The 15621-nt window shown below is 41.0% G+C and overlaps 1 protein-coding gene across 1 annotated transcript in view; it reads right to left on the bottom strand.

Moving 5' to 3' along the window:
• The window catches only part of adgrb2 (adhesion G protein-coupled receptor B2), a gene marked incomplete at both ends in the record, with an annotated part of 128796 nt that overhangs the window by 28203 nt on the left and 84972 nt on the right, over positions 1 to 15621 (bottom strand). Inside the window, 7 exons of the mRNA XM_079176373.1 lie at positions 2631 to 2729; positions 4438 to 4523; positions 7453 to 7519; positions 8703 to 8772; positions 11688 to 11838; positions 12328 to 12430; positions 12794 to 12897. Coding sequence (XP_079032499.1) covers positions 2631 to 2729; positions 4438 to 4523; positions 7453 to 7519; positions 8703 to 8772; positions 11688 to 11838; positions 12328 to 12430; positions 12794 to 12897 — 680 coding nt within the window. The remainder of the gene's footprint in view (positions 1 to 2630; positions 2730 to 4437; positions 4524 to 7452; positions 7520 to 8702; positions 8773 to 11687; positions 11839 to 12327; positions 12431 to 12793; positions 12898 to 15621) is intronic.

The raw sequence follows: 15621 nt of genomic DNA, 5'->3' as shown, positions 1-15621 counted from the left end.
CTGGTTTTATAACCGTCAGTCTGACAGAGTGACTACGCTGAGAAATATGCACGCCCCTTTAACAGGTGCATGTCCAAGGCAATGAATAAAAGAGAAAGTAGAGCAATAAAGCCAAAGCTGTGCTCGTGTTAATGTGTAAACTTTCCAGCTGTTGTTGACTGTGTTTTTTAACCACACAATATGGTTCAGTACAGCCTACATTCTATGTGGAAAAGACACACTCTAATACTGCAAGTGTACCTCATCATACATAATAAGTGTTTTTTTAACGAGCGGCTGTATTTCAAAGTTCTACAAATGCATTAGGATGGGAGGAAATATGGGGAAAGCATATGTTGTCACACTTTTAAATGGTGGTTCTCTCTTTCTGGAAATGATTTCCCAAGTTATAGTCTGTAAAGCTTTATCAAGACACTTTGGTATAAGGGCTTCCATCCATCCATCCATTTTCCTCCGCTTATCCGGGGTCGGGTCGCGAGTTCGGGTCGCGGTGGCAGCATGCCAAGCAGGCTGACCCAGACTTCCCTCTAGCCCGCAACTGGTCTGGTATAAGGGCTTACTATATAATATTGATACAGAGAATAAGGGAGTGTGTAATACCAGCAATATTTAAGATGAATTCTTGTGTCTGAATGCTATTTCCGTAAACAGAAATATTACGATTTCACACTAGGATTTCTGTAAGAAGATTATTTGAGGGACTTCCCAAATAAACAGTATACTGCAAACAGAAGGTAGAAGTGCAGTAATGTGAATATAAATGATCTATTTAATAATAGACCATATGTGTTTGGCAAAGATGTAGGTGGATCTGAGATCAGAAAAGCCACGTGAAAGAAAGTCAATAATGGCCCTGTGTTTTCTCAGGGACGACAGGTAACTGATACAAACTTGTTACTGCAAATAGGCAATTTCATCCCATTAGCGTTCAATCGTGAAACAACACAACCAAACAGAGTTCCTACTTTCAACAGAGCGCTCTTCCAAAGTAAACACAAAGCCATAATGAAAGATTTGCACAAGGACATAGTTATCAAGCAGAGCATTGTTTGAGTAAAACGGAAGGAGGCTCTTTCATTAACAGATATCCTGCTCTGAGCAAGAAACCATGACAACAATCCTTTTATTATTAAGATTGCAAAAATGCAGTTTTCAAAAACAAATTGGCCATCTGTCTTTTTCTTGTTACACTATAGTAGCACCTTTGAACATGTCCAGACCCAATAGGAGACGCTGGTAGGGAGACCTTCTTTAAAGGTGCAAGATCTGGGATTTGGAGCATTTTGTCTGACTCCGTCAACATGTCGACGGTGAGCATGGCGGCTCATAGCCAGCAGTACTAACAGAGATTACAGTGCAAACTACATTGAAAGTGCTGACAGAGCTAACACAGTTTACCTCAAGGGGCGACCCGGAGGGTGGGTGCTACACTTCTACAATGATGCCTTTGGTCAGGACGGCGTTATCAGCTGTTAACGCCATATGAGAGCAGTGTAGAGCAGCGGCAATGAGATAACCAGTGGGGCACGCTAACATGTGCTAACATGCACTAAAAGCGTGCAGGGCCGGCGCGTCAATTGAGCAAGGAGAAGCTCGGATAACAACACACACAGTGGGAGAGCAAATTCATTCTCTGATCAGGTAGACAGTACTCAACTATATCTTCACACAAATAACGCCTCTATATCTACCTGTGTTTTGAATTCTAAATGATTGCTTAAAGAAGCACGCTGTTTATCAGAGGCTTTTGTCGCTGCATTGTTTGGATAATGTGCACTATTAGATATGGATAAAAGAAAACGTGCAAAAACAAGCCAAGATATTAGGACTTTTAGTGAGACTAAAAGTTCCAAAAACATTGGATTATAGCATGTGTCGTTAGACCTTTTAATCCACAACACCCGTAAGTAATCCAGAGCTAGAGCCACACACACATTTTAACTACTCTCAGAACAATTAGACAATGAATTTCCTCATTGGTCTCCATAAGACGTGTTCACTACAACTTCTAAAAGATGCTCTGAACAGAACAATTTAAATGCATGCAACTCCAAAATATATGTAATAATGTTGGTAGGTTACACTCTTCATACCCTTGCTTAAGTGATATATCTGAAATATGATGTGTTCACTGTGAAACCGATATGACAGCTCACCACATTAACTCATATAATGAGAGCCAGAAAGTAGTAACACAGGCAGAAACACATTTTATAATGCAGCACAGTGCAATGCATTATTCCTGACATTTAACTGCCCTGGTGTGTTAAGCCTCTGCAATACTGCACTAAAAACAAGTTAAAACAAACTCTAAAAATGATTCACAAACACTGTGTGACACAGGTCAGGTTTGCTCTGCATGACCTGGGGAAAATCCACTTTGGATCAAAACATGCTCTCATTAAATAGTGATGGCTTGCAGTGAAGGCTTTTTTCCATTTCTTTAGTTTTTTTTTTTTTTCATCTAAGTCTGAATTTCACCCTGCATCATTACCGACAGACCGAGATTAAAAGGATGGAGGAGTAAGAGAGGATGATGAAGAGGAAGAGACAGAGAGAGAGAGAGACAGAGAGAGAGAGAGAGAAGAATAAGGAGAGAGAAACAAATAGAAAGATGAAGATGGACTAACATGGCACTGCTGGCAGTTGAGCTGGACAAAGCGGTGCTCGAGATCACGCCACACTTGGAGCATTTCAGGAGCAGTCGGCTACGCGCCTCCGCTGGGACACTTTAGGACATGTGCACACAGACACACACACACACACACACACATACACGCAGCCATGTGGGGAGGAGAAGAGGGAGTGTGGAATGTGTGGAAACACAAGTTCCAGTAATGGCAACAGGTGAATGTGGAGGTGTCACAGGTGCAAAAAGAACGAGAGAAAAGAAGATAAAAGTGGACACAACACAGAGAGGGTGGGGAAAAGAAAAGGGGGGGAGGGGAGGGAGAAAAGAAAGAAAGGCAAATTAAAAACAGATCTTAAAAAGTAGCAGCAATGAATAACAGTCAGAATACAAAGATTGATTCAGAGCAAGTGGAGAGAAAGTGAGAGACGGACAATGCGATGTTACAGCAGAATAGTGTGGATTAGCAGAATACAGTGACACAGAGAGGACATACACCAACTATCTTATTCCACAGGGCTGTGCACAATATAGCTTTATCAGGGCGAAAAAGGAAGATAAAGACTTTGGTTGTTTACTTACAGTTGACTACTCAGACAGAGAAACAGTGTGCGTGTTTGTGTGTTAATGTGTATGTGCAGTATTGTCTACCGCAAGTGGAGAATGATGGGGCCATGCGCGGGCTATGCTACATTAGCGTCCCATCACAGCTCATTGCCTCAGCGCCAGCCACATCCCCACGGCTTCATAAGGAAATACATTTGGCTAATGGCAGCCTGTCCTGTTAGCAGCACGAGCAGCTACTGTGTGCGGGAGCGCTTAGATATGTGTGTGTGCCTACAAACACACACTTCAGAGAATCTGAGAGGGAATGTGCTCAATACTCAGATAACAGCAAGGACTTAGCCTGTAACAAAGAAGGGTGCATCCCTTTGTGTGTTTGTGTAGGTGTGTTTGCGCACGCCAACCGGTTTAATCTCAGTTGAATCAAATGTTAACAAAAGCTTATCAACCCCCCAGAGAGCCAATCGGTAATATTAACCCTTGCAGCTATACACAAATTGTCAATTCAAATTTGTGCGGGAGACAGACATTGGAGAAAATGTAATGAGATAGAGAGAAAAATAGGAAGAAAAAAAGAAAATCAATAGCAATGGAAATGAAAACATAGATTTGGCTGCGTGAGCTGAGGAAATCTCCATTTATAGAGTTAGCAAAGATGATGAACAGCCGCCAACTGCTTTAATATAAGTAATGTTCTAGGTGGATGCATATGCATGCATGTCCTATACGTATGCACATCAGAGTTGTGCATGTCTGAAAGAATAAAAGATTTCTATAGATGCCAGCCACATAATCCTGGTATATAATCACGTTTCCATCTGCCATTGATTTACATATCCACCATATTCACCCATGTCACATAATACTGAGAAAACTAGACGTGGAAGCGATTGTGAAATGCTGATGGATTTCACAGAGCAACAGAACGTAACAGATGTCTTGTCATTTTGATGCCAAATTGAACCGTATTTCTTTCTCTTTTTTTTCTGGGAGGCACAGGTGCAGAAGTAGGTGTGCGTTCAGAGACCCTTGAAAGCAGTTGGTATTAAAATTGCCATGAAAATGTTGTCTCCCTGAGTTTGTGTCTGCCAGAGAGATTTATTTAATGCAGCAAATTTGTAGTCTGTTCCCACCAAGAATTGTGTTGATGGATGAAAAAGCGGTGTGTGTTGATGTCTTTTGTGCATCGCTGTGTGTGTGTGTGTGTGTGTGTGAGAGAGGGGAAGGAAGTTAACTTAACTTACCCCGCTCGTTGCTTTTTAGACTTGTCTGAAATGCCGTCTCGGGACATGAGCTTGTTAAACACCACAATTCCAATGAGCATATTGACCTAGGAGAGAGAGAGAGAACAGTTTGATTAGAATTGCTATTATAGATGGGTTGCCAACAGGGATTCTATTCATGCACTAATCAAGAAAGACAATTCCTTTTTTTATTGTCCCACAAGCTTAAGACTGACAGTGACGGTGCCTTTGCTGTCAGGGCCCCCAGGCTGACTTGCTCCTATGCAGGAGCAGCTTTAAGCTTAATCAATCACATTTTTATTAAAATAGCATACTCTATCCCATATCCTAGCACACAGCTATTACCCACAGTTGTGACCATAATGGCCAAATATAATAATACATAATAAAAATATGAATATAATAAAATAATAATAATAATAACTGCATCCAGACTTTGTGTAAGTATTTGTGATGCCATGGAACTTAAACAGAGACAAATATTCAAAATATATTTCATGAAGTGAACTCAAATGTAACCATATTATAACATCATGTCGTATACTTTTTTTACAACTGATGCATGCAACCTCACATTTGGCGAGTCACTACTAAATTGGCTGATCTAAAAATATTTTTCCTCCTCGTATTCAACATTGCAGATGTACATTACGATAACTGATTTGTGCTGTTACAGCTTCCAGCCATTAGTGGCAGTAATGAGAGCAATGTTGCTGAGCAGCACTCCATTCAGTCTGTGAGGAATAAAACTGCCAACTTCAAAAGGTACTCTGTGAAGTTCGCTTGCAGAAAAATGTTGTTTACATTCTCACAGAATTGCATTGTGGTCCAAAAGACCGTTTTTTTTTCTTCAAAATATATTAAACTCGCTGGCTTCTCTTACACATGAGGAGCCCCTAGCTAAGCCTGCCAAACATCTGGCCATAGTGACCCTGTGACAAAGACCCTATTAGACACACGCTCACAGAGATCTGAGCCACGGCTTGACACATGTAGACGACCTCTTCCGCTCTGAAATCCTGTCCATCTGGGAGAAAGTCTATGCCAGCGACATATTCCTTCTAATCCTGATTTCATCTGAACTCTTTCTATCACCGTTTATGGGTTTCCCTGTAGAGCTTCCGTTTAGTTATTCATCTGCTAGTGCTCTTTGGGATGTCAGCGGTCCATTAGCAACAAATGGCATTCACGCACTTTGTATGCAATGCATTCCTATTCTCATAATGGTCCTAAACTGAGTGTCTACCTGGATTCATCTGTTACCATTGGCAACTTCTGGCTAGACACAAGCATGTAATAGATTCAATACATGGTTGCTGGAAATCCTAAAGAAAGAGCTGAGTGGTTGAGCAGTTAAAGTGTTACTTTGATGTGGTCAGTCGAATTTCCACTTTTTTGCAGCCTTTGCAGAAGCCAGATCTTTATTAGAAGCCTATTTCTTTGCTACGTCTGGCAGCTTTTGCAAAAGGCTAAAACCTCTCTCTCTCTCTCTCTCTCTCTCTCTCTCTCTGATCCCCCTCATGTGTGTGTTGCTGCTGACAACTACCTACGATGTTCCAGATTGCGACAGCACTTTTGTCATGCCAGTCATGTCCGGCCTCAGCATTGTGAGTCAGCATCATCCAGCTCTGCTATTTGCCCAGGGCCAGGTTGATTAATTAGAGAAGAGTCCTGTGAGATGGTCTGTGCATCTGGCCGATGCCCCACTCTCATTACAGATGTTTGTTAGAGTGGGGTACCGGCAACAACACCGGGGACCCGGGGACCGTTACAGGACATAGCAGCTGGGGTTTGGAGTGTAAATCGACATTGTGGAGATGGTGGGAGGTTGGAATCATTCCAAGGAACACCAGAATCTGACGTACAACGTATGGATAACTGTCCTTTGATTTTACAAGATGGCTTTAACCTTTGAGCTCTTAAACGCAGACACACGAAACGCCTAACCATTCTTATATTATAATGGGTTAGTTTTACTATTATTAATGTATGTAAAATGGATTTTCCTCAGATTAAGCACCAACCTTGTGTGTACAGAATAGTGAGTGTGAATGTGCAGGTTTTCCTGTGCTTTCTGACTATGTAACCTTTAAATAATAGTAGTATTGGAAGCCACCACATTATCATAATCATGAATATTCAGCACTGTATAATCCTGCATTCCCTCGTGTCCCAAACTGTCAAACTGTCACTCTCTCGTCAGGTATTTACTTCAAGAAAATGCATATATCACTCTGCACACCCGTGACGCTGTCTTATTCATGCTTCCGTTCTGACATGTGCTACACAGTGAGTGTACAAGCAAGGAGAACTAACGCAGAACTAACGAGAACTAACGCATGAGCAGAAAGACAACAACAGCAGCAGCAGCGGCGGTAGCAATAACCAAAATGAAGTTTAGTACCCCATCCAGACTTATTAAGCTTAGTGGTGGAAATATCCACCCAGGGATTAATTTCACAGAAATTAGCCTCCTAGAAACAGCTGCAAACAGCAGCACACAACAGATGATTAAAACACCACTGAGATGCAATCAATGCACTCAATTTTGCTGCAGAACAATATAAAGCTATATGTTTTCGTATACTAAATGTCTGTTTTATACCAATTGGGACATTATTGTGATTGTGGTGCACACTGTGAGTCGCAAAAAAAGAATATAGCCTTAAATACATCGGGTAAAATGACTCATACTTTGAAAGTACATACAGTACATGAGTGAGAAATCTGGCTGCTGGGCTAGTGTTGCATGGCCAGGAAGCTCTTGTCTGCTGGAATATATTTCAGTGTTTTTGAGCTGACATTTTTAAACTCAAGGATCAAAGTGATCATCTCATAATTTTGTCGGGGACACCGCCGGGTGTGTCTATATGCTCACATGTGCATGGGGGAGTGAAAGGAGAAGGACACATCCTCATGAGGTCAGCTGCAGCTGCTTTAAAGCTCTTAGCTTGGAGGATAACTTCAGAAAGATTATATTAGATCTCTTTGAGAGAGTATGTTGGACAGACTCACCAATACAATGACCGCAGCAGGCCCAACGAAGGCATAAAGCAGACCGCCCTCCAAGGACAACCAGCAACTAAAGAAAAAAAACAAGTGTTTTGAGAAAAAAAATTACATTCAGGTCTAACATTCCACTTGTTGTGAGTGCCAAGCACTTCAGTACACCAAGTACACAACCAATTAAGGATCTTGGATTTCCTAAGTGAGGAATTTCATTTCTATGGCTGGGTAAGTGCTTGATTAAATATAAATATTGCCCTCAGTGCGAAGAAAACGTATTATGTACATTACTTAAAACATATCCCCAAACTGTAAATGCTCTTGTGGAATTGAATTTGATGTGAGTTTAAATGTGTCCTCCAGTGATGTCATCAGAGCATACTGACACCCTGCTGTTGTCTTAATTGCAGCTCAATAAAAAGGCCGAAAAGCTAATATACAGTGCTATTATTAATGAGATGTTGAGTAAAGTAAGAGGGAACAAAGTTGTAAACATCTTTTAGGATGTGTTTCCATTGAATCAATTACACCATTGACTGGGTATCAGAGCTCTTTGTTGGCATATGTTGTTTAAGATTAAGCCTAACAGTAATTGTCAATGATTGTGTTTTTAAAAGTGATTTAAAGTGGCTCACTTGGAATAAGGTGATGTCACATACTGTATTTCCTATTTTCCTTTTATTTATTATTATTTATATTACTAGTTTTTTCTAGTTTTGAAGAGACGGATTAGATTGATGTTGGTTGATTATATTGGTTAATATTTAAATTTTGAATATAGTTTTTGGGGCTTGAATGTGCGTTTCTTTAATATAATCTTGACAATGCATAAACAATACTTTAATTTTCATATTAAATGAGCAACTAAGATGTGTTGATGCACACTGAGAGAAGTTTCAGTCCCCCTGTGACAATAAGCATTTATAGAAATCGGATGGATAGCTGGATGGATGGTGTGAAAAATACAGACAGACTTTGTGTATTCAGCTGCTTATAGCAGAGCCTCCGCTGAAGCAATAACCACCTCTGGTGAGTAATTCAAAAAATATAAAAATACAAGTTTATGAAATAAAGCTTAGCTTGATGCCTGCAGGTGGAAAAAAGGAGGATAAAGTATTTTGAAAAGCAAAACACACTATGCTTGGAGTGGTTGGGTGTAAGGGCAACGGATGGCACTGTGCTGATACTGAGTAATTCTATTCAAATCCAGTCATGACTGGTGTGAGGGACAGTGCAGGGGGTCGGAGAGTGGTACTCACTAGCTCGCTGTGCCGTAACCTCTCGCTCTGGTGAAACCCACCGACACTGCTACGACTAGAGCTGGAAGACCTGCAGACACAGACAGAGGGAGAGATCAAAAGGGTGAGACAAAGGATAAAAGGAAGCCTTAATGGGGACGATGAAGCATGTCGGCCAAATAAGATTCTCTACTGTGAACCACTCCATATGGCTCTTCCTATTCAAAAGTTACGAAGCCATGCAAGAGCCTGTAACGTGTGCATATGTGATTGAAACTGACTTGGTGCTCTGTAGGTGAGCCAAAGCGCGCTGCATGTGCTCCCTGACACACAGGTCCAGCTGGAGGCATGAAAACTGGGCTTAGATCCCAGTTCACTGCAGGGATGGAAGCTCTGATTTAGTATTTCCTATGTACATTAACGCTGCCATAGGTGACCCACGCATGCAGCGTGTCTGTGAGCGAGTAACACTATGAATGTGGGCCTTTGAGACTATAAGGGAGTGCATGAAATGTGAGGTATAGCTAGGAGAGGTCAGTAATTTGTGCATTAATTAGCCAAATCAAGAAGGGTGGGTGTGTCGGCGTGTGTGTGTGTGTGTGTGTTGGGAAAGAGAGTGAGACTGAATGTCACAGAGTACGTGCCAGAAAAAGAAGGAAATATGCTGGGCTCCGTAATGAGCTTGGCTCTGAAATGTTCAAGTAATTAACAAAGCTGTGATTATGGCTGCAAATGAAAAGCAATTAGAAAAAGTCACATTAACATTAACAAATAAGATGGTGGGGAGCCAGGCTGGTCCACTAACCAGCATGCGCAAAGTTTCAATTAGACAACATCCATCTAGCGTTTACTGACGTGCAATACGGTAAACACGGACCTATACATTACACATACATCTCCTGCCAATCTAACACAGCTACAGGCCACACCCCAAATCTCCTGTTTCCATGGCGACTGATTTCAATCACATAATTTGGTGAGAAACGGACGTGAGGAGGATAAGCTGTTTGATCCCCTTCACTCTGCGAGACTGTTTATGCATTTCATGTGCATTTGCAGGTGTGGCAAAGAATTATATAGCTGCCACTTACACACACACACACACACACATACACACACACACACACACAGACTGTCAGCATCTCTCTCTATCTGTGACTGTACAACAATCTATACATTCTCCCTCCTCTGTATCAGGTAAGGGCATCGATGACTTGGCAGATTAGACTGGTGGGATCAATATCAAGAGAAATGAACAGCCTGTGTGTGTGTGTGTGTGTGTGTGGCGGTGGTGTTAGAGGTTGTGCTTGTAATTTCTAAGGCTATATCTCAAAACATCTGGCCAGTGTTATACAGATGTTATCATGTGTTTTGATTATCCTCGAACATCACTGGTGCCTATTGCGAGTACAGCATAATAAAGTGACATGGAGGGTGAATGGAACAGGAACAGAGGTGACGTTAAACTGAAAGGAGTGGGAATATGTTTATTCTGAGCGTATACTGTGACCCTTTGTGAGTGTGTATGCATGTAAATTCACTTCTAGCTTTGGCCATGATTAGTAAGATTATATTAGAAACTGTAATAAAAGTATTTCAGGAAATTGAGTCCTTGAAGTAGCAAATAACAGTGAAGTGAATGGGATATAAATGGGAATGGCGCAAATGAAGGTTATTCAGCATAATGCAGCCAACACTTTCAAATAAAAGAAATAAACCAAAGTCTTGCTGCCTTCCATCACAAATACCGATCAGCATTCAATTCATGAAAGCTTCTTCATTTGCTATGCTGAAAATTCTCTGTCACGCAAAGAGTTTATATTTCCAGCAAACAGCAACGGCAGACACTTACAATAGCACCTACGCGTTACAGTGGATGCCACCATCATACCTAGTAGTCTCTTTCAAAATGCAGTAACTAAAAAAGTTCAAGCCATTAACCCAAAATGTACTGGCAAGCTGTATATTCTAATACTTATGAAGGCTGTTGCAAAGCAAACTTAACGGTATAGTGCAGATGTTTGGAAGTAGGGTTGTATGAGGTACTTTAATATCGTATAATAGCGTATTATTTACAGAAGATGGTGGCCGGCACGCTATTAGTTTAGAGAAGTAGACAGGAGTCCCAGCACAGGAGCAAAGTAATGTTCTGTTGTGGAAAAGTGTTGTGCCATCTCGAAGTACGAAGAAGAAGTAGTTTTATTGTACCCTATATTTAGAATAAATTCCGACTTTGAAGAGTGAATGGATCATATGCAGTTCCCTGTTGGAAATGGCTGTCTGAAGGCAAAATAAGGCGGTGAAAATACTCAAAATATAGCGTACACTTAAACAGACACTTTCTTTTATATGGGCCTGTCTATTAGTTGGCTGTCCACAGCAGTATATTGCTTTGCTCTTGTGTCGGCACTCCTGCCCATTTCTCCAAACTGGGTGGGGGGGGGGGGGGGGGGTTTCCAAACGGCATCTACAGTAGGTAATACACAGACTATGGATAATGCTGCATTTGATTTGAACCAGGTGGAAATTTCAACCGGCATTCCAGACTCCAAGAGTGGGACAAACAAAATAGCTGCACCGCGCACCAACAGTAAAAAAGCTGCAGTAATATTCTGCTTATTGTCTTACTTGTGTCTCATCAAATCAGCCATACATACAATACCAACCAACAATACCACAATACTGCACAATGCCGCTGTAATGTGTACTCATCAACTAGTATTGGTAATAATAGCTAACCTGGCTGGAGCAAACTCCATTACGTTGTAATACTTGTTGAACTGGAACGCAGTAAATTTAGTTATGATGCTATTCCCATTTCCGAGGTAAATGAAAGGCATCATAAGTACCTCAGACGATGAATGTGTGCACTCAACATTCTCAAGGATGCATATAAAGGTAGAGTAATTTTCTCAACATAAAAAGTAACCCTTAAAACAAGGTAACTACTGTATGATTTCATATATCACAATATTCTCAGCATCAAATGAAGACCAAAGTGCTCACCCCAGCCGAGGCACAGAAAACGCTTGCGAATGAGTCGTGACCTCATTTTGCCAATGACGGCCAGATAGGACTGCCACGCCTCCGTCAGCACCCAGCAGAAGGATGCCAAGAAGAAGAAATGCAGGAAGGCGGCAGTCACAGTACATAGACCCTAAAGAGAAAAAGAAAGTCAGGGAGACAGAGAGGCGTTTTACAAAAGAAATATAAAATGGTAGTTTTGTAAGAGGTGTCATCATGAATCATCTCTTATTAAGGTGCTATAGCAGAGTAAAATGACACCTCCACAAAAGAAAGAGGATACAAAGAAAAAAGGAGTCTGATCAAGCTAATTATGTTCAGAAGAACAGGAGTTCAACCTGGCTCTGCGGTGTTACTCATAGAGATCGATCCTGACCACTACACAGTGCAGTCCTGCTTAGTCAGAGTACCGTGTGCCAAGTCAGCCTGCCACTTTGAGAACTCAGCTGTGTGAACCTTGTCTACACTGTTGTTTCGAGGCATTGTAAAAGGCTTGGTCAAGAGCACTTTTACTGGGATCATAAATGCGTTGACTATGGTTTCTGGTAGAAATCCAGTTGCTATGTCTGGAAATGGATTTTTTTTTTTTTGTCCCTGTGATGTTCTTTGCACAGTGCCTTACCTTGCTGAGCGTTTGAGATTGTCCCACCAAAATCAATAAGTTGGAGGCCAAAATGGAGAGGCAAAAATTCACCAAGATGATCGATCTCTCCGAACGAATGTACCTACAGAGCAGAGGGGGGAGAGAGAGAGAGAGAGAGAGAGAGAGAGAGAGAGCATACATATGAAATAAGTATCAATGACAGATTGACAGACTGAACAGTATCCTTTTGGACATTGTACAGAGTCATTAGCTTGATTTTACCATCTGTCATGTGTGCCACCAAAAACTAATCACCACCCCCCCTGCTGTAGTTGAACCATTTGTTCCTTATTAGGCCTCATTGGAGTTTTGGCATGGCAGAGGACACACACAAACTGCAATTACTATGTGTTGGTGCTGTTGGAGCCAGGATAGTGAGAGAAATCCCTATTGTCAGCGCAAGGAATGTGTGAGTATAGTGACACAACACCATCAATACACGTACCTCCAGAAGGCAGCGTAGATTAGCAGCAGGATGAGAAGAGCGGTGCAGGAAACCCCACAGCCCACCATGAGGGGCACAGAGGGCATGCTGGTAGGACCCATTTCCTGAGGAGAGTGAAAAGCAATGGAAAAGGAGGGAAATAGACAAGGAAAATTGATAGTTAATTATTTCTGCAAGATACGGTATTATCCCACACATGTCCCTTGCTTGCTTTTATTATACCAGAAAACTACGTAGGTCATTTTGAGTCACAGTGAAATGGCAGTTACAGCCTCCTCAGCTTCTGTCATGTGACACATTTACAAGTGAAATGGAATATGTGTGGGGTTAGCTCCAAGAGAAATCTGTCAGTTTCACACTCAACAATGTGTGATATCCAAGCACACACCTCCAACTATGACATTGATCTGCTACTTTAATGCACTAGTTGCAGCTTTATGATGGGTAGCTGATGGGTAGGTTTAGCTAGTCCCCCCAAATCACATTTAATTGGATCCATTTATGTATACATCTCCAAGTTCAAGATGAATCAACAACAACAAAAAGATGTTGATGTAGTCACTGTGATGTCACACATTGGTTTGCTGTGTTGAAGCAAGTTCTGCATCTTTGCTGTGGACATTTTGTTTTTGGGCTTCGCCGTCTTGTTTTTTTTAAACCAGAAGTGACACGAGAGGGTGGAGCTAAGTACATCCGACCGTTGAATAAGACATTTTTTAGGCGACCAAAATGTTACAATTAGCTTTCATGAAAGGAAAACACACTGTGAAAGAGTTTAAGTTCTAAGACGATGATCATGTATAACTCCAAGACTGGAAAACACCATGATAGCGACTTGCCAATCCCAACGTAGCCACGCCCTAAAGCATACCCTGCTTTATCATCTTTTTTACTCTAAGTGGAACCATCATTTAATAAATTAACATCCTGCTTCATTGAAGAAGACTTACAAGTATTTATTGAGAAAATAAACTCATGTTTATAACGATTACTGAGATAACAGATCGAATGAGAAATAGGGTCATTTTGTCGTAGACTTCTCATAGATAGACAATCAGACTACTTTTTGCTGCCAGAGGAGTCGCCCCCATGATGGCTATTAGAAAGAATGCAAGTTTAAAGCACTTCTGCATTGGCTTCAATTTCAGACTCGCAGCTTGCCGCCTGCCAAAAATACTTTGTAACATTTGACAGTTAGAGAAAAGAGAGTGTTTTAATAAAATCTAAAACGTTTTTGTTTTACATATAATAAAGTATATACCATTAGAAAACTGAACAAGAACAATTAATATGGGAACACAAGACTAGAACTGTGTCTTTACCCTGGCTGTGCAACCCTGTATCATGGTCCTTTACATGGATAAAACAATAATAATATGATAATACAGGTGTATCTACAGTAACTATATGGTAAATATAGGGTTACATGAATACTTACTGTTATCTCCAGTATCATACACTGGGTTACAGTGAAAAAGGGTATAAGAGCCCATAGCTAGATAGATAGACAGTTACATGGATTCATGTGTGAGGGAGAGTAACAATGAATTTTAATAAATTCTGTTAGATTATTTGTCCTTATAGATTACAGTAATTACTGCTTTGCAGTTACAGTATCAATTAACTGTTGTTATTCCTTAGCTGTAATCCCTTTGCTAGCCCCTATTAATTGCATTGTACCTGACAATTAAATGTAATTATGTGTTAGATGGAGCTGGATAATAACACATAATTACATTAATGTGAAAGTTACTGTTTGTTGGAAGCATCTAGACCACTTTGATTATACCTATGCAACTTTTCCAGCATTACCTAAGTAATTATAGTTTCAAATCACTTTTATTCACTCTAAGACGTACGGATTTATTCAGGTGGCCAACCATTTGCTGAGGTAGAGAATATACAGTAGACTCCCACGTGGCACCTATTTACATCCATTGTATAATTTCAGATGCTCAAGGCTAAAAGCACTCAACTATAGCGCATAATTGAGAGATTTAGGTCATGATGTACAGCGGACCTCCGCTTTGCCTCTCTCCCAAGGTGTGCCTTTGAAAGGATGAGGAACAGACAAATGAAGCCGCATGGAGAGCACACACCCCGCCGTGTCCCAAATGGGCTTAATGTTTGCCCTGCTTTTAAGTTCTCAATCACACAATTTACCTCAATTTACCTCCTAGGGTGTCTAGCTTTCCCTTTCATCCCAAAGATTTATCACAGTACACAGACACTGCACAAGGTGTCTTTTAAAGCAAATAAAGTACATACTCAAACACAAAGGCATATCTAGGCAGATGTCCCAAGTAATTGAAAGTCAATGTTTGAGCTGCATGAATGTGGTGGTGTGTCTATTCAAGATGAGCCGACGGCAGAGGAGGAAAGCAAGAGGGAGGACTTTAGAAAGGAATAAAGAATGCATACTGAAAAGGAGGAGAAATATTCAGAGAGAGACGGAGTGGGAAGAGTTGAGAAACACTAAGAGAAAGCAAAGAGTTGCAGGAGGGACAAATAGAGAGAAAAGAAAAATTATGAAGTCAAAGCGACTCTTTTAGTGGTTTTCCCCGGCTCATCAAAGGAAGCCAATTTCTCCAGAGGAAAGTGAAATAGGATGGAATAGGGCGTGCACACACAAAGACACTAGGAGGAGAATGGAGGTGAAACATAATCAAAACCACCTAATAAGAAAGGAGAGACCCACAAAAAAAAGAGAAAGAGGGGTATGACAAGCATCTGCTTCAGGAAAAAAGAAAGGTCTAGAAGGAGAGTAGGAGAAAACACAGACTCAGTGTGTTTGATATTATGTCGAGAGGAAGGTCAAAGGATATGCA

Source organism: Pholis gunnellus (genome assembly GCF_910591455.1).
Source record: "Pholis gunnellus genome assembly, chromosome: 16".
Lineage (NCBI taxonomy): Eukaryota > Metazoa > Chordata > Actinopteri > Perciformes > Pholidae > Pholis > Pholis gunnellus.
Note: the sequence above shows the minus strand (reverse complement) of the source record. Positions and strands in the feature narration are given on the sequence as shown.